Genomic DNA, 27,144 nt, shown 5'->3' on the forward strand with positions numbered 1-27,144 from the left:
CAACAGGTTGTTACAAACAGTTTCACTGGTTGTGGTTCAACATTGTGAATGATCTTATATAATAAATATATCTCAATGGTGATGAGCATTGAAGTTGTTATGCATTGTTGTCAGTGATTGCTTTAAAGATTATGAAGTAGTTGCATTGATTTACTGTTGATGTGAGAGCAGCTCATAACACAGTATGAGAAGTAAAGTTTAATTTACAAACTTAATTTATGCATTCATTTCCATCAAAAAGCAGCCTAATATACATGTTTAAAATGGATCAGCTTTACTGTGCTGCAACAGTCACAACAGTCCCACATTATGACCTAATATTTATTTTATGGTTTGAGGAGAAGCCAGTTTCATGTCAGTGGGGGAAAATTGAAAGTAGGTGTGACACACGTGTTGTTGTTTTTCAAAAAGCCAGACTTTATTACATGATTGATTTATTGAGGAAGCAAAGACAAAAATACCCTCTCATTGACCTTTTAATTGTGTTTTCATTAAGTATTTGCTTACCGCAGCCAATTTACAATCTGAGAGGTTTCGCAATATCTGATCATGTTGTTAATGTTTGAGCAGGTAGAGATGATGGTTTTTTGCTGACTACTCCTTCCATGACTTGTTTTATATAAAGTGTATTTAATTTGTACAAATATGTTTTTTTCTGAGGATTACATAAAAATAACTTCATCTGACTATGTAATGAATGTATGAACCACTAAAGTTACTGATAGATCCTGTATCTTGTTTCATTTGTGGGATTTTGTTGTTGTTTTCCAGATAACGTGCTCCATGTGTTATCTACCTGCACGTGAGTTTGATAAAATAAAATCAGGTAATGAATGACCAGGGTAAAACACTATATAAGGCTGGGATTAACACAGAAACTACAAAGTTTAGATACACAGACTGACAGTCACAGAATGGAGATGACTATGTTTATTCCACTGCTGCTGCTGATCTGCTCTTTCTCCACGGCTCAGCTTCAAGAGGAGCCTGACAATGAAATTATTCCACATGGAAAACAGACTGAATCCAGAGGAGGAGAACCAGCAAATGCCTCTCATCAACAACCAGCCTGTCCACAAGACATTCATGCTGTACTGAGAGAGATGACTGCCTTGTTGACTGAACAGAGGGTGGAGATCAGTCACTTACAGAGAGATAATGAAGGTATAGTAGTATGTCAGAGGGTGAGGGATGAGACAGAAATATTGTTTACAGTGTATATGTCTAATACATTTTAGTCCTGTTTTTATTTTAGCACAGGCAACAAAGCTGGAGGGACAAAAGACTGAGGTGGACAACTTGAAGCAGGAGATCAATCACTTACAGATAAATAATGAAGGTACAGTAGGGGTTTTGGGGAATGAGAGATGATACAGAATTATTTTTTCTTATGTTATAAGTTTTTTTAAATTATTCTTATTATATACTCCTTTCTTCTTGTTTTTCTTGTTGTTGTTGGGGTTCTTCTACTTCTGTTTAGCACAGGCAGCTAAGCTGAGAGAACTAGAGGGGCAGAAGACTAAGATGGACAACTTACAGCAACAGCTACAAGGTAACAGGTCACAGAAAGTCAGTTTCCCTTTATGTATTTACAAAGGATTTAAATGATGTGTAATTGGATTTTTCTGGATAGTATTTTATAAGAAGATATTCAGATTTCAGCAGATAAATCAAAGCTTAATGGAAACACTGACAACGAAATACTATTTTTTCAGCACATACAGCTGAGCTGATCACCATTCAAGACAGGACAAATGTCACAGAAAAACAGGTGGAGATTCTGAAGAGAGATGGAGAAGGTAAGACTCAAAACTAATTTATATGAAGAGTTTCACTGTAATCATATTTAGATGATTTACAACTTTACCTAAAATGATGAAAAGGAGACAATACACAGAATAATGGTTTGTTATAATAAATATTACTGTAAAAATCGGTGTATAAGTCACACCCCTCTATTAGACGCAGTTTTCTTGGGGGGGATGTCAAGCTGGGAAAAATGCTGGTTTATTTAAATGCACCAGTAGCTATTCATTTATAAACACATATCTTTATACTCCAAAACTTTTTAAGTATACTTTTATTTGAAACACAATTAAAACACACATATTACACCTGAAACAGTGTGTCTGATTGATGGTTAATGGTCCGTTAAAGATTTGCTTAACTGAACTGGACCGTTATATTAACACCAGGTTCAGGTTAGGCTATGAGTTTCTATTAAACCTTTTAAAAGACCACAGTGATTTTACATATTTGATACAGTCTGTACCTGTGTGCTTACTGGAGTCCTAAAAACTCTTCATCAGAGCTGTCGCTGTGCGCAAATAGACTACTGCAGCCGAATCGCACTTTTGCACTTTACGCTTCAACATCAGTTTGGTCTGTAAGTCAGTGGCGATTTTAGACCCTTTTTAGGGATGCTCAAGCACCCCTTAATTTGATCTCAGCACCCCTAAAACTAAATTAATAATTATTGTATTTTTTTTCTCCTAAAAATGATTTTATACAACTTCAATTATTTTGCGAGCCTGTCTGTTAGAAATGGGACAAACACTTATGCTACAGGTTCAAATGGTTTTCTTTTAACAGGTCTAATGTACTTTGGATAGTTCTGTCAATATTATAGTCCTTCCCTCAGGGTTCATTGACTATCTCAGGGTCCTCTCTGTAGAAATCTGTTATTGTTTATTCTGAACCATTATTATTATACACTATAGTGGACCACTCTACTATGTATTAATATTTCTTATTGTAATTTACGTTTATTTATCCAGTGAAATGAGTAATTTACCAGAGGGGTTTGAACACTTGCAGGGCATTGCATTGCATTCTCATTAGGAGCTGAACCCCCTAAAGGTCTGAACCTAGAATCGCCCCTGCTGTAAATACTGAAAAATCACAGGAACTAGTGTCTCGAAATAATTCTGGTCAACACACAATCATTTTTCTGTACAGCATGCAGCAATAACGGTTCATCAATAGTATATATATTTTCATTAGCTGCTGAAACAGCTGAAGCCCAGCGGGTGCTTGACACCGCTGTTCATAGGACGTGATAGTTCATAAGTGTGGACGCTCACATCGTTACCTTTACAGTTATAGCCTTCTTATTTCTCTTAAGGTTGGACGGCATTTCAGAACACCTATAATTATATCCAGATCCAAGCTGTCTGTGTTTTTTACTGGTGAATAGGACACACCCGTGTATAAGACGCACCACACTGTTGAATGAAAAAAAGATTGCGTTAAAGGAATTTCTTATACACTGGTTTTTATGATAATAGAAATGGATTCATCGTTATTAACCATCTTATTGTAACATCAGCCACTATAAATGTATGTTTCTCTCACTCTCAGCCAAACAGGTGGCTTTCTCTGCCTCTCTGTTGGATTCAAGGCCAGCACTTGTTGGACCGTTTTACACACACACTCTTCTGGTCTTCAAATACGTCGTCACAAACATTGGAAACGCCTACAACCCAAACACAGGTACTTGAATTCACATATTTTAACAATACATTTGACTTTTCATTACAACAGTTGATTCTCCAATCATATCAAATGACAAAAAATGTCCCACAGGATTTTTCATTGCACCAGTGAGAGGAGCCTACCACTTTGAGATCTACATAAGTGCACATGGAGATAATTCATATCCTACAGGTGCTCGGTTGGTCAAGAATGGACAGCATATTGTTATGGCATGGGAACATCAAAGTAACGGTTATGGGAGTTCTGCCAATGGTGCCACACTGCTTCTAGAGGTTGGAGATGTTGTGTTTTTGCGTTTGTATCAAAACACAAGGATATATGATGATGGAAATCACCGCAGCACCTTCAGTGGTCATCTGCTTTTCACCATGTGAGAAAGAAACAGTCCTTTTTCTTCATACACTGTAGCAGTGTACCAGTCTTTGCTGATAGAAGCTGTTTGAATGAGAAGAGATTTGTGAATTTTTTATCTGCTTCTGGATTTGGATCAAAATATACAGTGATAGACTGTGATGAGCCAGATTTTTTTCATTTGATTAAAGAAGTTCAGTAATACAAGCGAAATCGTGATACTGATCAGATATCCCTTATTTCACAATGTTAATAAATAATAGAATAATTGTGTATCTTCAGCTGGATTCACATCAGTGACACTACTCGTATTCCTCTTTGCTCTTTGTTCCATCTCACCTTTACTGTCTGATTTCTTTACACCATGTTTTACTTTGTTCTATAGAAACATAAATGCTCATTTTGATGTGAAAGGAAAATTCCCTCTGTACCTTTGATAGTATATAGCTGTGGGTTTTTTTAAAACTTGTTAATATCTAAGTTTCCATAACAACATTTGTTTGTACATTTGAGGTGTCTTTTTTATGATTGTATTCTCTTGCATTTTAATAAAATAATAAACATCACTGCAATATTATTTGTGGACTGTTGTGTTTCTAAATCATCATAGCTGGCAGTAGGAAGTGTAAGATTGGTCAAAAGTATTTTTTATGGTTGAACAAAGGTTGGATTCATCACTTAAATATGTCTTATTATATCTTTTTTCCTCTCTTTCCTCATGTCAACAGGTGATCATGTCAATCAAACACTAGCCCATTCATTCTGATTTCATCTGATATTTATTTCTGTAAAACTAAAGTGTTATTGTTTTGTTATTAACTTGAAACAAAAACAAATAAAATTGGAAATTCCTAAAAACTGGAGAGTGGTGGTCACAATCTCCTATTTGGAAAACACTGAATTACTGTGTACTACAGTATATTGAAATATATTTAGGTTATTGTAATGTAAAATGTTTCATTATTCTTTAGTATCATTGAGGTGTTGATCCCAAACTATTTGTGTGTTGTAATGGATTGCATTAATAGAAACTGCTAATGATATTTGGTTCCTCACATAACCAATATAAAATTAAAGCACTCAAAATAAATTATCAAAGAACACTGGACAAACACAGTCTAATAAAACTAAAACTAAATACCAGCACCTTACTTACAGGCTGTAACATATATTGAGTGTAAGAAGAAAAGATGCAGGCCTTTACCTGAACCCCAGTGAGTCTGACTCTGACTTCTCCTGCAGTGTCACTTTACTCCAGCTGGGTGGTGGAGATGGTCGTCTAGGGGTATGTCACCAGCCGTGCACTGACTGCTTACATCTTGGTGTTGGATTCAGTTTATTTAGGTTAATATGATCGCATATTAGAAATAAACCAAAATGCTTCAGATTTAGGGGCTGTTATCCATCATGGTTTTAACATGTTTTTGGTGTTTGTGTTTCATTTTTTCCTCCAGCATCTCAAAATAAACCTGTATGTTCAGATTTAAGTATTCTTAGTTGTTAATCAGAGACTAAATATGGAAAATTGCACTGTAATGAGAGAGATCACAGGTTATCATGATGGATAATTTCTTGAATTAATGCATTAATTTCCACCAAAAAGCAGCCTAATATACATGTTTAAAATGGATCAGCTTTACTGTGCTGCAACAGTAACAACAGCCACATGTGACATACGTGTTGTTGTTTTTCAAAAAGCCAGACTTTATTACATGATTGATTTATTGAGGAAGTAAAGACAAAAACCCTCTCATTGACCTTTTAATTGTGTTTTCATTAAGTCTTTGCATATCTCACAATCTGAAAGGCTTCACAATATCTGATCATGTTGTTAATGTTTGAGCAGTTAGAGATGATGTTTTTTTGCTGCCTACTCCTTCCATAACTTGTTTAATATAAAGTGTATTTGATGTGTACAAACATAATTTTTTCTGATGATGACGTGAAAATAACTTTATCTGACTATGTCATGAATGAATGAACCACTAAAGTTACTGATAGATCATGTATCTTGTTTCATTTGTGTGTTTTTAGTGTTGTTTTCCAGATAACATGCTCCATGTGTTATCTACCTGCACGTGAGTTTAATCAAAGAAAATCAGGTAATGAATGACCAGGGTAAAACACTATATAAGGCTGGGATTAACACAGAAACTACAAAGTTTCGATACACAGACTGACAGTCACAGAATGGAGATGACTATGTTTATTCCACTGCTGCTGCTGATCTGCTCTTTCTCCACGGCTCAGCTTCAAGAGGAGCCTGACAATGAAATTATTCCACATGGAAAACAGACTGAATCCAGAGGAGGAGAACCAGCAAATGCCTCTCATCAACAACCAGCCTGTCCACAAGACATTCATGCTGTGCTGAGAGAGATGACTGCCTTGTTGACTGAACAGAGGGTTGAGATCAGGCAGCTACAGAGAGAAAATGAAGGTACAGTAGTATGTCAGGAAGTGAAGCACGAGACAGAAATATTATTTACATAGAATATGTGTAATCATGCATTTTTCTTAAATTTTCTTTTTTTAGCACACAAGACTGAGGTGAACAACTTGAAGCAGGAGATCAGTCACTTACAGAGAGATAATGAAGGTATAGTAAGGGTATCAGGGAATGACATATGAGACTGTTGTAATTTAAAAAAAACCTTTCTTATTATATAGTCCCTTCTTCTTCTTCTTGTTTTTTTTGGGGGTTTTTTAGCACAGACAGCAAAGCTGACGACTGAAGTGGACAATTTGAAGCAACAGCTACAAGGTGTGGAAATCATCATGACTGAACATTCCTGCTTAAAATTACTCAGACACACATTTTTAATTACTGATAACTACTGATCCTGCAGGAACAGATGTCAAGTCACCATGGTTCTAGACATATAGTATATATATTGAACTAAGACTATGATTCAAAATTACAAATGAGAAACAATAAGGTCACTAAAAGCCAGTTTTCCTAAATGTATTTACAAAGGATTAAAATGAGTAACTGAATTTTTCTGGACAATATTTTATTAGAAAATATTCAGATATCAGTGGATAAATTGAAATTTAATGGAAACACTAATAGTGAAATACTATTTTTCAGCACATACAGCTGAACTGATCACCATTCAAGACAGAACAAATGTCACAGAAAACCAGGTGGAGACTCTGAAGAGAGATGGAGAAGGTAAGACTCAAAACTAATTTATATGAAGAGTTTCAATGTAATCATATAAGATGTGCGCTGCAGCATGTTTACTTGCCAAAAGACACACGCTTAAGATTAAAGCAGTGAGTATAATGTATATTTGTATATGAAGGTCACAGTAAGTATGTGTCCCAAACACACTTGTGCCCCATCATCGTTAATGTTGTTACTGTAGGATGAATCAGCTGGGGTAATCAGAAAGTATGAGTACCTGTAACCTGAGGTGGCTCCAATGACTTCTTCAGTCTCTTTCGGTGGCGATGGTTCTCATGGCGCTCAGCTGAAAAGTAAATATTTCAAGTGCGTTTTTTATGCTGTTGAGTAAATTATAATCCATGAATGTAGTTGCGTCAGATAGTTGTTGGAAAATTAGATCCACATAACCAAAGACATGTTAGGCCATGTGTGAATGAGATGGTGTATGTAAATGAGAATTGTTGAGTTGCTGTGGGATGAATTAGTTAGATAGGTAGGTATTGTATTAGCATGGTAATGCTAGCAGGTAGGTAAGAAAAGTGAAGCAGCACTTATGTTTATTTGTATATTAATTGAAATATATGCATATATAGGCATGAAAGGGTTAATCAAAAAGTATGAGCACCTGTAGCCTCAGGCGGCTCCGATCACCTCTGCTGTTTCATTCTGTGGCAATTGTCCTCACAGCGCACTGCTGAAAAGTCAAGACAGTTTTTAAAATGAGATAATGCATGATGACACACCGCTGGTTAATTAAGTCAATATATATTGATAATGGGATTTCTGAAAAATGTTTATATAGGCTATGACACACAGACTAAATGTTTATATAGTGGACCCAATGCATGAAAAGGTTAGGCTTTACATGCATAATCACATTGTGTAGTATGATCTAGTTGCTAATGAAAACAGTCTTATGTTAAAACAAAAATCTAAGTAATAATTTCTATATATTGGTAAGGATGGGTAATGATAGAGGAAAATGTGAATACTCATTACCTCAGAAAAATTGAATAGTTTATGCAAGTATTGTCTAAAAAATATATATGTTCCCTTGTTTTAACCGGTGTAACACCAAAATCTGTGACCGTCAGAAATGGTGACCTGTGTTGCTGGCTCTCTGCTGAAGAAGTTGTTTATAAACCTGAACTTCACCTTAACCTCAGTGGAGACCTCACGTCCCACTCTAATCTAATAGACAGTTGAAAAGGAAATGTGTTGATTATCGATATATATACTTTATAGATAAGTGATTGTCTACTTTACAGCTTGGCTGTTTAGTGGTAAGCAACATGATTGCAGCCTCTCGTAAAAAAAAATGAAGATCAACAATAATTGTAATTCCAGCATTATCCAACTACCAAAATTTTTTTTTCAGGTGTCATCCTCTCACATTTATCTGCACAAAGGCATTTTGGTGTGTGTGTGTGTGTGTGTGTGTGTGTGTGTGTGTGTGTGTGTGTGTGTGTGTGTGTGTGTGTGTGTGTGTGTGTCCACAGCGCATTTATTTGTGGTAACAACTTAATCCACGGACCCTCAGTCTTAAACCAACGTTTTTGTTAGGCGAGTTATTATTTAACTGAGGAACAAAAAGGATCTTAACCCTGAAACAAAGAGGAACATAATGCATGAATTCATGTTGCTTTGAGTTCATTTTTTGTCCTTTAATTTAACATGTCTGCTTCTCTTTAATGGGTAGGAACGTTTCTTTTGAAAGTTGCAACTATAGGTTTTATAAATGGGACTCATATGTATTAATAATATTACAATAATATCAGCAAGTATTAAAATATGTTTCTCTCACTCTCAGCCAAACAGGTGGCTTTCTCTGCCTCTCTGTTGGCTTCAGGTGACGGACATGTTGGACCGTTTAACACACAGACTCCTCTGGTCTTCAGACACGTTGTGACAAACATTGGAAAAGCCTACAACCCAAACACAGGTACTAATTTTGCATATTTTACCAATTACTTAGATTTTTCATTACAACAGTTGATTCTCCATTCATATCAAATGACAAAAAAATGTCCCACAGGGTTTTTCATTGCACCAGTGAGAGGAGCCTACCACTTTGAGCTCTACATAGGTGCAGGTGGACATAATTCATATGGTTCAGGTGCTGGGTTGGTCAAGAATGGAGAACATATTGTTATTGCATGGGAACATCAAACTAACGGTTATGGGAAGTCTGCCAATGGTGCCACACTGCTTCTAGAGGTTGGAGATGTTGTGTTTTTGCGTCAGCATCAAAACACAAGGATACATGACAATGAAAATCACCACAGCACCTTCAGTGGTCATCTGCTTTTCACCATGTGAGGAAGAAACAGGCCTTCAGCTAAATTCACATCAGTGACAATACTGTTATTCCTCTTTGTTCTTTGCTCCATCTCACTTTTACTGTCTGATTTCTTTACAGAATGTTTTTTGTTCTATAGAAATGTAGATGCTCATGTTAATGTGAAAGGAAAATTCCCTCTGTACCTTTGAAAGTGTATAACTGTAGTTTGTTTACTTATAAATATCTAAGTATGCAATAACAACATCAATAGTTTGTACATTTTAAGTGTATCTTTTACTGTTGTGTTCTCTTAAATTTTAATAAAATAAACATCAATGCAACACTATTTGTGGACTGTTGTGTTTCTAAATGATCATAGCTGGCAGTATGAAGTGTAAGATTGGTCAAAAGTATTCTCATGATTGAACAAAAGTTAGTGCCACAATCACACAGTATGAGTGAAGTTAACTCATTTGATCTCTTATAAATGTAAAATGATCATGGTAACACTTCATTCTTTGTGATATTTACGTCATTTCCTTTTCAGCGTGGATGTTTTAGTAACATTGATGTCATTGCTCTTCAAGTCAGACTATCACAATTTTAACGTACTGAAACTAAATGTAAATATTTTGTCTCCTTTATGTTTCTGTGACAAAGTCTCTACACAGACTGTTCAGTTAGCTAACTGTTAAGCAGCTCTAATGCTATGTTAGTGAAATAGTAAAAAGATGAGAAGAGTGGTTAGTTTCATTTGATTGTTACTGTACAGAGGACTGGTCTGTTTTTGGCTGACAGGCTCTTGGTTTGATGTTTGGACACAAAGAAGAGTAAAGTAAGTCATCACTGGTATTAGTCAGTTAACGTCAGCTAACTACACCTGAGTCTCTTATAGACAGGAGCTGACTAATAAAAGCCTGGCTGCCTGATTTATAAACTGGCTCATAAAACTGACAATTATTCTACTTTTTGAGGAGCAATCTTTGGCCTGCTGATGAGGGCTTTGGGTAAATTTCCGGTTTCACAGACTGATATTTTACAGTCACTTGTATTTACATTCAGTATTTATATTCAGTATCATTTGTTCTGAAAATAAATGTGAAATAATAGATACTGCTCACTAAATAATGATCACTACACCATCTCTTCTGACATCTAGGTTCATGAGAGTGAGTCAGAGACAGGTACAGGATGTAGGGACAGTGCAGAGATCCTTTGCTGTGGTGAGTGATGAAAGGGATTTTACAGTTTAGAAAAATGTGTCAATGGGAATATTGAATGGGAAACATTTCAGTCAAGGTGACCAATAAAGTCAGGAGAGTATCACATATTTGAAAATGTGATACGTAATATCATACTATTCCCAAGTGAACCATCTTATGCCATGCTCACTCTCAAACTGTAAATCCACAATGTACCCTTAAATTCAATGTTATTTATCTGTAAAGGCATAGACCACCCAAAAAAATAAGAATTTGCAAATGACTATCTCACCTTTATATGACTTCTATACTTAGCTTTTTAATAACTTCTAATATGTGATCTGGGGCCAAACACTTCCTCTGGATGTAATTATAAATGTAACCATGATGGAGAAAAAAGAAAAAGAAAGGGTGGAAACTACAGTAACGAGCTGAGAGAGTTTAACAGATTTCTGAAATAAGAACTTCATTTCTACTATTTTCTCTACTTTTTCTCCACAAATCTGTCATTTTTTAACTTGGCAGATGTTCATTTTATAAATGTGTTGTTGGCAAATTGACACATTTAGATATGTAAGCTGCATGAAGTCAGATTTTTATGTGGAAACACGGTCGAGCCTCTCCAGGCGACGCTTACATTTACAGTGACAGTTATTTACATTTTAAGCGTCCTCACTTCGCTTTGCCTTTTTTGTTCCTGATTCTCCAATGAGGATTTTTTTTTTTTTTTTGCCAGCTCACTGTATACTCAAGCTTCAGCCAACCTACTTTAACCCTTACATGCTGTACCCAGCATTTTTCTCACAGTATATTCAGATCAAAGGTTCAAAACACCTGTTAAATGCACCAGAATACAGGAAATGACATCTACTCTGTTGAAAATGTTATGGGGGAAGAAGCACCAAACCCCCCCCCCCCTCCAATTAGATGTCCCACCCATATTTCAAATGCTTCCTAAGCCCATGTTGTACATAGTCATGTTTCTTTACTTATAGTACAAATATAATAAAATATCTTTGATGTATGGTGACGTGGCGACCATCAAAGGGTCCCAAAAAGATTGGGGGGCCCACTCAACTTCGCTCAAATCTTTAAAAAGGTTTTCTGAAAAGTTGACAGCTCTGGTTACTGTCTTTCGCAGCATCTGAAAATATACCTGTATGTTCAGATTTAAGAGCTCTAGTTGTTAATCAGAGACTAAATATGGACAATTGCTCTGTAATGAGAGCGAACACAGGTCAGTCATAATGGATACTTTTTTTTTTTTAAATGTATGCATTAATTTCCATCAAAAAGCAGCCTAATATACATGTTTAAAATGGATCAGCTTTACTGTGCTGCAACAGTCACAACAGTCCAACATTATGGCTTAATATTTATTTTATGGTTTGAGGAGAAGCCAGTTTCTTGTCAGTGGGGGAAAATTGAAAGTAGGTGTAACAAACGTGTTATTGTTTTTCAAAAAGCCAGACTTTATTACATGATTGATTTATTGAGGAAGCAAAGACAAAAATACCCTCTCATTGACCTTTTAATTGAGTATTTGCTTATCTCACAATCTGAAAGGCTTCACAATATCTGATCATGTTGTTAATGTTTGAGCAGGTAGAGATGATGTTTTTTTGCTGACTACTCCTTCCATAACTTGTTTTATATAAAGTGTATTTAATTTGTACAAACTTAAATTTTTCTGATGATGACGTGAAAATAAATATCTGACTATGTCATGAATGTATGAACCACTAAAGTTACTGATAGATCATGTATCTCGTTTCATTTGTGTGTTTTTAGTGTTGTTTTCCAGATAACGTGCTCCATGTGTTATCTACCTGCACGTGTGTTTGATAAAAGAAAATCTGGTAATGAATGACCAGGGTAAAACACTATATAAGGCTGGGATTAACACAGAAACTACCAAGTTTAGATACACAGACTGACAGTCACAGAATGGAGATGACTATGTTTATTCCACTGCTGCTGCTGATCTGCTCTTTCTCCACGGCTCAGCTTCAAGAGGAGCCTGACAATGAAATTATTCCACATGGAAAACAGACTGAATCCAGGGGAGGAGAACCAGCAAATGCCTCTCATCAACAACCAGCCTGTCCACAAGACATTCATGCTGTGCTGAGAGAGATGACTGCCTTGTTGACTGAACAGAGGGTGGAGATCAGGCAGCTACAGAGAGAAAATGAAGGTACAGTAGTATGTCGGGACCAAGCAACCAGCCGGGCGCTACACAGCCCTCACTGCCCGAGGCATGAAGCTGCAGTTAATGCAGGGATCTTCTGAAAGACCTTTCCTCAGATGCTTGAGGCCAACGCATGAGGGACCCATGTCATAGCCATCTTCAGGCTGCAGAGAAGCCATACAGATCGAACAAAAATGGTTAACCAACATGGTAACAACCAGCAAAATTCAAAACACAAATAAATAACAACAGATGCTGGAATGGGGAGTAAACACACTACCGTCACCAACAGGGGATATAAAAAATACATTTAAAATTAGCTCAAGTGGAAACACCTCTGCTAACTATGAAGGCAAAATGTATAAGAGCACACACTGCCTTCACCAACAAAGGATACTATACAAACAAAAAGTGGGTACAACCAACATTGTTACTGATTACTCAAACAAGGTAGCTCAAGTGGGCACAACGCTAACCGCTAATATATGTAACCAATAAAGTAAATAACACTACAAATGGCAGGAGAGGAAGAGAGTACACTGCCTTCACCAACAATGAACATGATAAGAAAATGATGAGAATGATGAGAAAATACTTAATAAAGGAAATGTATCACTAAACTTGGTACTTAACCAGCTGTAGAGACCACCCAACGATGATAATCTTAGGAAAGGAGTGTCCGCAAAAAACTGCAACAAAGTTGTAACAAGGCTACCAGCAACAAACAGCAGTGAAGTTGATACTTTAGCTTTAGCTCAAGTTCAGTGTCATGCAGTCTATTTGCGAAGCATATGGGCAGGACACTCTTAAGAAACCTACAGAAATGGCTGAATTTTGTTAACTTTTGTTGGGCAGAATAACTAGAAGACCTCACAGCAGTGAGTGACTTTTTGACTTATAACCCTTCAAAACAAAACTAGTCTATGTCCACTAGGCACACTTTCTCACATATCAACATGTGATCATTTCAATCGACACAAACCCTTAACTCTGGTATTGTTTTATTTGATTTTGTTGATTTAGTAGAGAGAGAAACTGATGAAATTGGAAAATTCCCACACAAAATATATAATGTTCAGCATCTAAAAGTATACCTGTATGTTCTTAGTTTTAATCAGACACTAAATATGGAAACTCGCACTGTAATTAGACAGCACAATTAAAACACAATGTCTAAATTCTTTAATCCATTCCATTAATATATATATTTAAAAAAATATCATCTTCATTGTGGTTTTGGGAGAAGCCAGTTTCTTGTCAGTGGTTAAAAACAAAAGTAGGTGTGACATCAGTGTTGTTGTTGTTATTCAGAAAGCCACACTTTATTACTTGATTGATTTATTGAGGAAACAAAGACAAAAGTACTCTCTCACCACTCTCCCTTTTTATTATGTTTTCAGTAAGTCTTTGCTTATCTCAGCCAATTCACAATCTGAGATGGGTCACGATACCTGACCATGTTGTTAATGTTTGAGAGGGTAGATATGATTATGTTGTGCTCACTGTTCCTTCCATTATCTTTTACATAAAGTGTATTCAATGTTTACAAATTTAAATTTTTGTGATGATGAAATGAACGTAATAAACTGTCAGCGTACTAGACATCAGGTGAGTTTGAGAAATTGTTTACATTTTTTATAATCCACATTTAAAACTCATGAAATAATAAACTCTTAAACTTACACTTTAGATTATCTTGACATACACACCATTGAGAATGTATATGAAAATACACTTTTTTGAAGTTTGGTAACCTGATTATTCAAGCATTGGGTGTTACATTCCAATAGACTGTACATGTACCAGGATCATTTATGTATTGTTTCCATTATTGTTTTCTAGATAACAAGCTCCAAGCAATAAGTGAGTAATTATAACCATGTGTGACTGAAACTGACTGTTTTACTTATTAATGGAGTTATAGTAAGCACAGTGAATACACACAGTAGTTATAGTTTGATATTTACTTTTTAAACTATAATTCCCTAAATCCTGTCTCAAAATGATGCAGTAAAACTAGTCCATGCATTTGTTACTTCTAGACTGGATTATTGTAATTTATTATTATCAGGCTGCCATAATAAGTCTCTAAAGACTCTCTAGCTCTCTAAAAACTAGAAAGATTGATCATATTACTCCCGTTTTAGCTTTGCTGCATAGGCTTCCTGTAAAATAAAAATTCAGAATATAATTTAAAATCTTTCTCCACCCTTTCAAAGCTCTTAATGGTCAGGCTCCATCATATGTTAAAGAGCTCATAGTACCTGATGAACCTACTCGAACACTGCACTCCCACCATGTAGGCCTACTTGTGGTTCTTAGTATCTCTAAAAGTAGAATGGGAGGCAGAACCTTCAACTATCAGGTTCCTCTCCTGTGGAACCATCTTCAAGATTCGGTCCAGACGGCAAACACCTGCTCTATGTTCAAGAGTAGGCTTACAACTTTCCTTTTTGATAAAGCTTATAGTTAGGACCAGCCAGGCTCGTCTTGGACCAGCCTCTTATCTGATGGGGAACTCTTTATCTGACTATGTCATCAATGTTTGAACCAGTTCAGGTACTGATAGAGTGTTTTGTTTTATTTATGTATTGTTCTTTAGTGTTGTTTTCCAGATAATATGTTCCAAGTGTTATCTATCTACCTGCAAGTGTTTGACCAAAGAAAATCTGGTAAAAATTGATCAGGGTAAAACACTACATAAGGCTGGGATTTACACAGAAACTACAAAGTTTAGATGCACAGACTGACAGTCACAGAATGGAGATGGCAATGTTTATTCCACTGCTGCTGCCAACCTGCTCTTTCTCCATGAGAAAATGAACAATGACAATAGAATTTTACATGGAAAGCAGACTGAATCCCAGCTGGGCCACGTTTGAGAGAAGAATCGTTGTGTCCTGAGCCACCTGAGAATGGGACAGTGAACAGGTGAGCCAATCGTCCAGATATGACCGGATCTTCATGCCATGCAACTGCAGGGGTGAGAGGGCTGCTGTCACACACCTGATTAACACCCATGGAGAAAGTAACAGGCTGAACAGAAGCACCCTGATCTGAAAATGACTGCCTTAAAAGGCAAAAAACTTGGTACTTAACCAGCTGTAGAGACCACCCAAGGATGATAATCTTAGGAAAGAAGTGTTCGCAACAAACCGCAACAAAGCGCTAGCATGTCGCAGCACTTGGAGAGCGGGCAGCTCATAACTCCGACAAGTTGTCACAAGGCTACCAGCAACGAACAGCAGTGAAGTTGATACTTTAGCTTTAGCTCAAGTTCAGTGTCATGCAGTGTATTTGCGAAGCAAGAAGATTAAAAGGAGCAGATCCTCTGATGTCACCAGAAGATATAGGTTAGCTGGTGTCATCAGGGGTCACAGCTGACATGGTTTCTATAGATACTTGACCTGCGCATGCACGAGAAGGAAAGTTTCAGTGCTTAAAGCGCTGCCAGTTACGATTTAATAGAACAGAAAATATCAGACTCACCCATTGGCGCCGGTTATGTTTTGATTGTGAAGGCTATGAGAAAGTAGTCCCTTCTTGCTTCACTTCCCCCCTCTCTATTTTCCTTCCTCTTAAAGGGACATTTTGTTTTCACAGCTAATTAACGAAACAGGTATTTAGAGTGGATAGGGCCATTTTTCAGATTTATCGGCACAATGACTACTAAATCTATAAACTGTAAATTGGCACACTATTAATACGATATTAGGCTAACATGATTTCGTCATTGAATTCGACCTCCACAGCTTGCCTGAGCATTTTATTGAACTCAGTCGATTAAAAAGAATGTAAATTAGTCCAAATTGCATTGTTGTGGCAATATTGCACAACAAAGCATATTACAAACAAGACAAAAGTTGATTCAATAATAGTTGGTTTGCCACATAATGGATACATTCTTGAATTTAATTAATTTCCATTAATATATATTTTTAAAAAAATATCATCTTCATTGTGGTTTTGGGAGAAGCCAGTTTCTTGTCAGTGGCTAAAAACAAAAGTAGGTGTGACATCAGTGTTGTTGTTCTTCAGAAAGCCACATTTTATTACTTGATTGATTTATTGAGGAAACAAAGACAAAAGTACTCTCTCACCACTCTCCCTTTTTATTATGTTTTCAGTAAGTCTTTGCTTATCTCAGCCAATTCACAACCTGAGACGGGTCACGATACCTAACCATGTTGTTAATGTTTGAGAGGGTAGATATGATCATGTTGTGCTCATTGTTCCTTCCATTACCTTTTACATAAAGTGTATTCAATGTTTACAAATTAACATTTTTGTGATGATGAAATGAACGTAATAATCTGTCAGCGTACTAGACATCAGGTGATTTTGAGAAATCGTTTAAATTTGTTATAATCCACATTTAAAACTCATGAAATAATAAACTCTTAAACTTACGCTTTAGATTGCCTTGACACACACACCATTGAGAATGTATCTTAAAATACACTGTTGAATTTGGTAACCTGATTATTCAAGCATTGGGTGTTACATTCCAATAGACTGTACATGTACCAATATCATTTATGTAGTGTTTCCATTATTGTTTTCTAGATAACAAGCTCCAAGCAATAAGTGAGTAATTATAACCATGTGTGACTGAAACTGACTGTTTTACTTATTAATGGAGTTATAGTAAGCACAGTGAATACACACAGTAGTTATAGTTTGATCTTTACTTTTTAAACTATAATTCCCTAAATCTTGTCTCAAAATGATGCAGTAAAACTAGTCCATGCATTTGTTACTTCTAGACTGGATTATTGTAATTTATTATTATCAAGCTGCCATAATAAGTCTCTAAAGACTCTCTAGCTCTCTAAAAACTAGAAAGATTGATCATATTACTCCCATTTTAGCTTTGCTGCATAGGCTTCCTGTAAAATAAAAATTCAGAATAGAATTTATAGTCTTTCTCCACCCTTTAAAAACTCAGGATCCATCATATGTTAAAGAGCTCATAGTACCTGATGAACCTACTCGAACACTGCACTCCCACCATGTAGGCCTACTTGTGGTTCTTAGTATCTCTAAAAGTAGAATGGGAGGCAGAACTTTCAAATATCAGGCTCCTCTCCTGTGGAACCATCTTCAAGATTCGGTCCAGGCGGCAAACACCTGCTCTATGTTCAAGAGTAGGCTTTCAACTTTCCTTTTTGATCAAGCTCAAAGTTAGGGCCAGCAGGCTCGTCTTGGACCAGCTCCTAGTTTATTCTGCTATAGGCTCAGACTACCAGGGGACTCGCACGATGCACTGAGCTCTTCTCTCCTCATCCCTCTTTCTTTCCATCTATATCCACTTACACTCATTTATTATTAATGCATTCACTAACCTAAACTTTCTCCCCAGAGTTCTCTGTGCTCTCTCATCTCACAGGCAGCCTTGGACAATGATGTAGGGACCCCGGGGGTGTTCGTAGCCCATGATATGAATAGAGTTATTATTATTTTCGATGTTGATTGTTTGTCACTGTGCCTCTCTCTCTCCTCTCTCCCTCTTCTCCCTTTCCCCTCTACTCTTCATTTCTCATTTCTCCCTCTTCTCCTTCTCTCCCTTCCCTTTCACTCTCTCTCCTTCAAGCCCAACCAGTCAAAGCAGATGGTGCTATATGAATAAAGATTGATTGATTGATATTATTTCCTTCTACCTGTCCTTTCTACATAGTTTTTTTAAAACTTAATTTCAAATGTATATAAATACTACTCTCTCTGATATTCAGTGGTAAAGATTTCCACACCTTGGCTGTCCTGGACCAAAGTTTAATGTAAGTCCCCTGTGGTGGATGGTCTTATTAACCTTGAGACAGCACTGCAGGTTGTTACAAACAGTTTAAGCAGTTTTCAGTGCTCACTTATACAGACTATGAAGTGGTTACATTGATGTACTGTTTGACTGAGATAAACTCATAATCAGAGGTTCAGTTTAGTTTAGCTCATTTTATTTCTTATATGAAATGAGCATGAATACACTTAATTCTTTTTGATATTTGTGTAATTGTCTTTTTAGTGTGGATGTTTTTGTAACATGTTGTTGTTCTTGTTCTACTTTATTATGATTGATTTATTGTGGGAAAATACGTTTTATTACTAATTTCAGATATCAGCCTCTTGTCTGTGTAAGGTCACTTTCATTTGTGTGTTTTAGTGTGGTTTTCCAGATAACATGCTCCATGTGTTATCTAACTGCACGCAAGTTTGATCAAAGAAAATCTGGTAATGAATGACCAGGGTAAAACACTATATAAGGCTGGGATTAACAGAGAAACTACAAAGTTTAGATACACAGACTGACAGTCACAGAATGGAGATGACTATGTTTATTCCACTGCTGCTGCTGATCTGCTCTTTCTCCACGGCTCAGCTTCAAGAGGAGCCTGACAATGAAATTATTCCACATGGAAAACAGACTGAATCCAGAGGAGGAGAACCAGCAAATGCCTCTCATCAACAACCAGCCTGTCCACAAGACATTCATGCTGTACTGAGAGAGATGACTGCCTTGTTGGCTGAACAGAGGGTGGAGATCAGGCAGCTACAGAGAGATAATGAAGGTACAGTAGTGTTGTGGAGTTTACACACTTATAAGACAAGACTGATCACAGTAGTGTGTTCGTGGTTAGGGATACGAGAGAAACAGAGAATATGTCTAATCATACATTTTATTTCCTTTTCTATTTTAGCACAGGCAGCAAAGCTGGAGGGACAAAAGACTGAGGTGGACAACATGAAGCAGGAGATCATTCATTTACAGAGAGATAATGAAGGTACAGTAGGGGTGTTGTGGAGTGAAGAAGAAGACATTCCTGCTTAAAATTACTCAGACACATTTTAAATTACTTGATCCTTCAGGAATAGATGTCAAGTCATCATGGTATATCAGAATTACAAATGAGAAAGAATAAGCTCACTGAAAGCCAGTTCTCCTAAATGTATTTATAATAGGATTTAAATTAAATGTGTGAATGTATTTTTCTAGACAGCATTTTATTCCAAAATATTCAGATTTCAGTGGATAAATCAAAGCTTAATGGAAACAATGATAATGAGTTAATTTTCTTTCAGTACATACAGCTGAACTGATCACTATTCAAGACAGGACAAATGTCACAGAAAACCAGGTGGAGACTCTGAAGAGAGATGGAGAAGGTAAGACTCAAAACTAATTTATATGTAGAATATCACTGTAATCATATATATATTACACAAAACCTTAATACATTGAATTATAGTATGTTTTATGCATATTAATAGAAATGGATTAATAGTTATTTCCCAACATATGCTGTAGTATTGTAGTATGTTTCTTTCTCTCTCAGCCAAACAGGTGGCTTTCTCTGCCTCTCTGTTGGCTTCAGGCTCAGGATATGTCGGACCGTTTAACACACAGACTCATCTGGTCTTCAGACGTGTTGTGACAAACATTGGAAACGCCTACAACCCAAACACAGGTACTTGAATTCACATATTTTAACATTTAATTTGACTTTTCATGACAACAGTCAATTCTCCATTCATATCAAATGACAAAAAATGTCCCACAGGGTTTTTCATTGCACCAGTGAGAGGAGCCTACCACTTTGAGTTCTCCATAGGTGCACATGGACATAATTCACATCCTTCAGGTGCTGTGTTGTTCAAGAATGGAGAGCATATTTTTATTGCATATGAACATCAAACTAACGGTTTTGGGAGTTCTGCCAATGGTGCCACACTGCTTCTAGAGGCTGGAGATGTTGTGTTTTTGCGTCAGTATCAAAACACAAGGATATTTGACAATGGAAATTACCACAGCACCTTCAGTGGTCATCTGCTTTTCACCATGTGAGAAAGAAACAGTCCTTTTTCTTCACAGACTGTAGCAGTGTACCAGTCTTTGTTGACAGAAGCTGTTTCAATGAGAAGAGATTTGTGAATTCTTCATCTGCTTCTGGATTTGCATTAAAATATACAATGTTATACGGTGATGAGCCAGTTTTTTTATTTGATTAAAGAAATTCAGTAATACAAGATAAATTGTGATACTGATCCTTATTTCACAATGTTAATAAATAATAGAATAATTGTGTATCTTCAGCCGGATTAACATCATTGACACCACTGTTATTCCTGTTTGTTCTTTGTTCCATCTCACCTTTACTGTCTGATTTCTTTACACCATGTTTTACTTTGTTCTATAGAAACATAAATACTCATGTTGATGTGAAAAGAACATTTCCTGTGTACCTTTGATAGTGTATAGCTGTGTTTTTGTTTCACTTGTTATGTTATGTTTGCAATCATAACATCAATAGTTTGTACATTTTAAATGTCTTTTTTATGATTGTATTCTCTTATATTCTAATAAAATGATAAACCTCGCTGTAGTACTTTTTGTGGACTGTTGTGTTTGTAAATGATCATAGCTGGCAGTAGGAAGTGATAGATTGGTCAAAAGTATTTTTATGGTTGAACAAAGGTTAGACTCACCAGCTAAACATAACATGTACTTTTTATTGTGAGTATAATAAGTATAATCTGATTTAAACTGACTGTGTTTTACTTGTTCATGAGATTATAATGAGTTTATTACAGTACTTACTATACAAAGTTGTTGCATTTTGATCTCAACTTTTAAAATCGTAAAGTTTCTGTAATATTTCAAACTTGTTATCAATCATGCCAGCAGTAGGCCAATAATAAAACTCTTATTCTCTACTTTTTTATACGCCTTAGTGGCTGAAGAGAGGGTGAAGATCAGTCACTTACAGAGAGTTAATGAAGGTGCAGCAGTATGTTGGGGAGTGAGACATTAGACAATCATTTTGTTGGCACAGAATACGTCTTATTATATCTTTTTTCCTCTCTTTCCTCATGTCAACAGGTGATCATTTCAATCAAATACTAACCCTTAATTCTTGACTTGTGGTCACAATCTCCAATTTAAAAGACTCTGAATTACTATTTAGTATATTGAAATATCTTTAGGTTATTGACATTTTAAAAATGTTCCATTATTCTTGATTGTCACTGAGGTGTTGATAATTATTTTTTTATGTTGTATTGGATTGTATTATTATAAACTGTTAATGATATTTGGTTACTCTCATATCAAATATAAAATAAATGTACTCAAAATAAATTGTCATAGGACACTGGACAAAGACAGTCTAATAAAACTAAAACTAAATACCAGCACCTTACTTACAGTCCGTAACATATTAGCCAACTGCAGACTGCTCACCCAGAAGCACTTTACATTTTTGCTGGGGATTTTAACAAGGCGTGTTTAAAGGGTGTGTTACCTAAACTCTACCAGCATGTGGACTGTGCAACTAGAGGTGACAGCACGTTGAACCTTGTTTACACCACCATTAAAGCTGCATATAGAGCAGCCCCTCTACCACACATAGGCAGCTCAGACCATCTAACTGTCACTCTGCAGCCTGCATACAGACCCAGAGTGCAACGAGAGCCAGCAGAAAAGAAAAGCATCAGAGTGTGGCCACAGGATGCTCTACCAGCACTACAAGACTGCTTCGAGTGCACACAGTGGAGCATCTTCAGGGAGGCTGCTTCATCTGGGGACTTCATCGACCCACAGGAATACACAGAGGCAGTAATGGGATTTATCTCCTGATGTGATGATGAGATGACTGTGGTGAAAACTGTTAAAACACGTGCCACAAATAAGCCATGGCTGACCGGCGAGGTGTGTTCACTCTTTAAGACCCGTGATTCTGCCTTTAAAGCTGACGAAGCTGCAGCATATAAGGAGGCAAGGAACAACCTGAAAAGGGGGATCAGAGAGGCTAAAATGGCCTATACAACCAAAACAGCTCAGTGCAACAATCCATCGCTCCCAGTTGACCTAAACAGGTTCTGTTCCCGGTTAGAGGACACCAACACCAAGAGTTCACAAAAGCTGACACCAGCATCCACTGACCAGGTTCTACAGCTGTCTGCTGAGAGTGTTAGGAGGACCTTCTCAAGGATAAATCCTCGAAAGGCCTCCGGACCAGACAATGTACCAGGCCGTGTTTTAAAGAGCTGTTGTTCCCACCTGTTTTAAGAGCAGTATTTCATTTTTATGTACCGGCATAAGAATGACAATTAAAGTGAATCTGAATCAGAATCTGAATATACTGAGTGTAAATGGTTGCCAACATCAAAGAAAGGATGCAGGCCTTTACCTGAACCCCAGTGAGTCTGAATCTGACTTCTCCTGCAGTGTCACTTTACTCCAGCTGGGTGGTGGAGATGGTCGTCTAGGGGTTTGTCACCAGCCGTGCACTGACTGCTTACATCTTTGGTTTTAGGTTAATATGAATGCATATTAAAACTAAACCAAAATATGTCAGGAATAGAGGATGTTATCTGTCATGGTCTGAACATCTTTTTGGTGTTTGTGTTTCTGTTCTTACATCAAAAAGCAGCCTAATATACATGTTCAAAATGGATCAGCTTTACTGTGCTGCAACAGTCACAACAGTCCCACATTATGACCTAACATTTATTTTATGGTTTGAGGAGAAGCCAGTTTCATGTCAGTGGGGGAAAATTGAAAGTAGGTGTGACACACGTGTTGTTGTTTTTCAAAAAGTCATACTTTATTACATGATTGATTTATTGAGGAAGCAAAGACAAAAAATAACCTCTCATTGACCTTTTAATTGTGTTCTCATTAAGTATTTGCTTACCGCAGCCAATTTACAATCTGAGAGGTTTCGCAATATCTGATCATGTTGTTAATGTTTGAGCAGGTAGAGATGATTTTTTTTGCTGACTACTCCTTCCATGACTTGTTTTATATAAAGTGTATTTAATTTGTACAGATATGTTTTTTTCTGATGATTACATAAAAATAACTTCATCTGACTATGTCATGAATGTATGAACCACTAAAGTTACTGATAGATCATGTATCTTGTTTCATTTGTGTGTTTTTAGTGTTGTTTTCCAGATAACATGCTCCATGTGTTATCTACCTGCACGTGAGTTTAATCAAAGAAAATCAGGTAATGAATGGCCAGGGTAAAACACTATATAAGGCTGGGATTAACACAGAAACGACAAAGTTTAGAGACACAGACTGACAGTCACAGAATGGAGATGACTATGTTTATTCCACTGCTGCTGCTGATCTGCTCTTTCTGTACGGCTCAGCTTCAAGAGGAGCCTGACAATGAAATTATTCCACATGGAAAACAGACTGAATCCAGAGGAGGAGAACCAGCAAATGCCTCTCATCAACAACCAGCCTGTCCACAAGACATTCATGCTGTGCTGAGAGAGATGACTGCCTTGTTGACTGAACAGAGGGTGGAGATTAGGCAGCTACAGAGAGAAAATGAAGGTACAGTAGTATGTCAGAGGGTGAGGGACAAGACAGAAATATTGTTTGTATAGAATATGTCTAATCATGCATCATTCTTCCATTCTATTTTCTTTCAGCACAAACGACAGAGGTGGACAACTTGAAGCAGGAGATCAGTCATTTACAGAGAGATAATGAAGGTACAGTCAGTAGGGGTTTAATCGAGAGAGGGATGAGACAGAAATATTGTTATGAGAAAAAATTGTAATTTTTATAATAGTATAGCCGTATTATTTATTCCCTTCTTCCTGTTGTTTTTTTTTTTAGCACAGAAGAATGAGGTTGACAACTTGAAGCAACAGCTACAAGGTGACAGTTTTCCTAAATGTATTTACAAAGGATTTAAATGTGTAACTGGATTTTTCTGGACAGCAGTTTATTAGAAAATATCCAGATTTCAGTGAATAAATCAAAGCTTAATGGAAACAGTGATAATGAAATACTATTTTTCAGCAAATACAGTTGAACTGATCACCATTCAATCCAGGACAAATGTCACAGAAAACCAGATGGAAACTCTGAAGAGAGATGGAGAAGGTAAGACTCAAAACTAATTAATATGAAGAGTTTCATTGTAATCCTATTTTGATTATTTAAATTATAATATATAGAATAAAGGTGTTATAAAGTTGATTCATAGTTATTAATCATATTACAGTAATATCAGCCAGTATTAAAGTATGTTTCTCTCTCTCTCAGCCAAACAGGTGGCTTTCTCTGCCTCTCTGTTGGCTTCAGGTGAAGGATTTGTTGGACCGTTTAACACACACACTCCTCTGGTCTTCAGACATGTCGTCACAAACATTGGAAACTCCTACAACCCAAACACAGGTATTTGAATTCACATATTTTAACAATCAATTTGACTTTTCATTACAACAGTAAGTTCTCCATTCATAATAAATGACAAAAAATGTCCCACAGGGTTTTTCATTGCACCAGTGAGAGGAGCCTACCACTTCGAGCTCTACATAAGTGCATATGGACATAATTCACATAGTTCAGCTGCTGTGTTGGTCAAGAATGGAGAGCATATTTGTATGGCATGTGAACATCAAACTAACGGTTTTGGGACTTCTGCCAATGGTGCCACACTGCTTCTAGAGGCTGGAGATGTTGTGTTTTTGCGTCTGTGGCAAAACACAAGGATATATGACAATGGGAATCACCACAGCACTTTCAGTGGTCATCTGCTTTTCACCATGTGAGAAAGAAACAGTCCTTTTTCTTCACACACTGTAGCAGTGTACCAGTCTTTGTTGATAGAAGCTGTTTCAATGAGAATACATTCGTGAATTTTTCATCTGCTTCTGGATTTGCATCAAAATATACAGACATAAACTGTGATGAGGAAGATGTTTTCATTTGATTAAGGAAGTTCAGTAATACATGAGAAATCGTGATACTGATCAAAAATCCCTTATTTCACAATGTTAATAAATAATAGAAAAATTGTGTATCTTCAGCTGGATTCACATCAGTGACACTACTGTTATTCCTCTTTGTTCTTTGCTCCATCTCACCTTTACTGTCTGATTTCTTTACACCATGTTTTACTTTGTTCTATAGAAATGTAGATGCTCATGTTAATGTTAAAGCTCATAGCTGTTTTTTTAACTTGTAAATATCTAAGTTTGCTATAACAACATCAATAGTTTGTATATTTTACACATCTTTTCTATGATTTTATTCTCTTGTATTTTAATAAAATTATAAACATCACTGAAGAACAGTGGACTGTTGTGTTTCTAAATCATCATAGCTGACAGTAGGAAGTGTACGCAGCCCGTAAAGGATCATGCAATATATTTTTAATGTTGACGGAATCGAGCGCACGTTTTATTAACTTGTTCCCACGATTTGATAAAACGTGGCTACATTTAAATAACTCGTGCTCACGTTTTATTAACTTGTGTGCACGTTTTATTAACTCATGTGCACGTTTTATTAACTTGTGTGCACGTTTTATTGAATTGTGGCCACAATATAGCTATAACGTGCGCACGAAATACTAATACGTGGCCACGAAATAGGTATAACGTGCGCACGAAATACAAATTCATAATATTAATATCATTCCTGGACAGCTGGGTAAGCAAATCGAGCGCACCTTCTCTAGATCCTGCAATAGTCTACGTCCGGACCAAATTCTGTTCACAGTTTCAGCTTGAAATCATCTTAAAAACTGCTTTGTCCCTGATCATCTCCTTTGAAAGCAGCATCATGTGTGTCAGACTCTCAGCTGAGGGAACACATAGGTTATATGAACCGCAGCATTTAATGATGCCACCGGACGAAGCCGTGCAGTTACAATAATGCTCACTGTATGTATCACGTTGCCAAGGGAACGTATAGCCTATCAGTGATCAGAATCTAGTTTGTATTGATTTGCAGGTTGTTGTTGTTGTTGCACTGACTGAACTACTGAATATGTCTGTAGTGTTCTCTGGAAATTTGTCCTTCAATAAAATCACAGAAGATTAAAAGTTCACTAAATTATTGATCAGTCTGACGAAATGTGCTATAATTCCTTTAAACCATTATGTTATCACTTTGATGATGTTTTATGCTTGGTCCTGATTTGCTGAAGTCCGTTTTACACTGCTATATTACAGCTAATAGAACACTGATTAGACAATTGCGCAATCCTTTATTACCACAGATAATATCTGATCAATAAAAATCATTCCACTTTGATTTGCCAAATACTAAATTGATTTCATAGGACAGTGTGTTTGAGCATAATGTTTAAATCAGCTGCATCAAGTTTAAAGTTTCAGAGCTCTACAATGTGCAGCTGTCACCAGAAATACGGGAGGCATTGAGAGTAAACCGAGCACCCAGGAATGATATTAATATTATTAATTAGTATTTTGTGCGCACGTTATACCTATTTCGTGGCCACGAAATAAGTAGGCTATAACGTGCGCACAAATTAGTATTTCGTGCGCACGTTATAGCTATATTGGGTATCTTGAAAGGCGCTATATAAATCGAAGTTATTATTATTATTATTATTATATTGTGGCCACAATTGAATTTTTTTCCTTTTTTACCATGATCCTTTACGGGCTCCGTAGAAGTGTA

The 27,144-nt window shown here is 36.6% G+C and overlaps 1 protein-coding gene across 1 annotated transcript; it reads left to right on the plus strand.

Moving 5' to 3' along the window:
* The first annotated feature begins 846 nt into the window (after window positions 1-846).
* LOC133984540 (complement C1q-like protein 2) lies at window positions 847-25,655 on the plus strand. The gene is made up of 5 exons (XM_062423941.1): window positions 847-1,164; window positions 1,256-1,339; window positions 6,557-6,610; window positions 20,021-20,152; window positions 24,982-25,655. The coding sequence occupies exons 1-5, from the start codon at window positions 915-917 to the stop codon at window positions 25,263-25,265; spliced, it is 804 nt and encodes a 267-aa protein (XP_062279925.1). The 5' UTR covers window positions 847-914; the 3' UTR covers window positions 25,266-25,655.
* Window positions 25,656-27,144: the final 1,489 nt, after the last annotated feature.

The sequence above is a fragment of the Scomber scombrus genome, chromosome 8 (assembly GCF_963691925.1).
Source record: "Scomber scombrus chromosome 8, fScoSco1.1, whole genome shotgun sequence".
Lineage (NCBI taxonomy): Eukaryota > Metazoa > Chordata > Actinopteri > Scombriformes > Scombridae > Scomber > Scomber scombrus.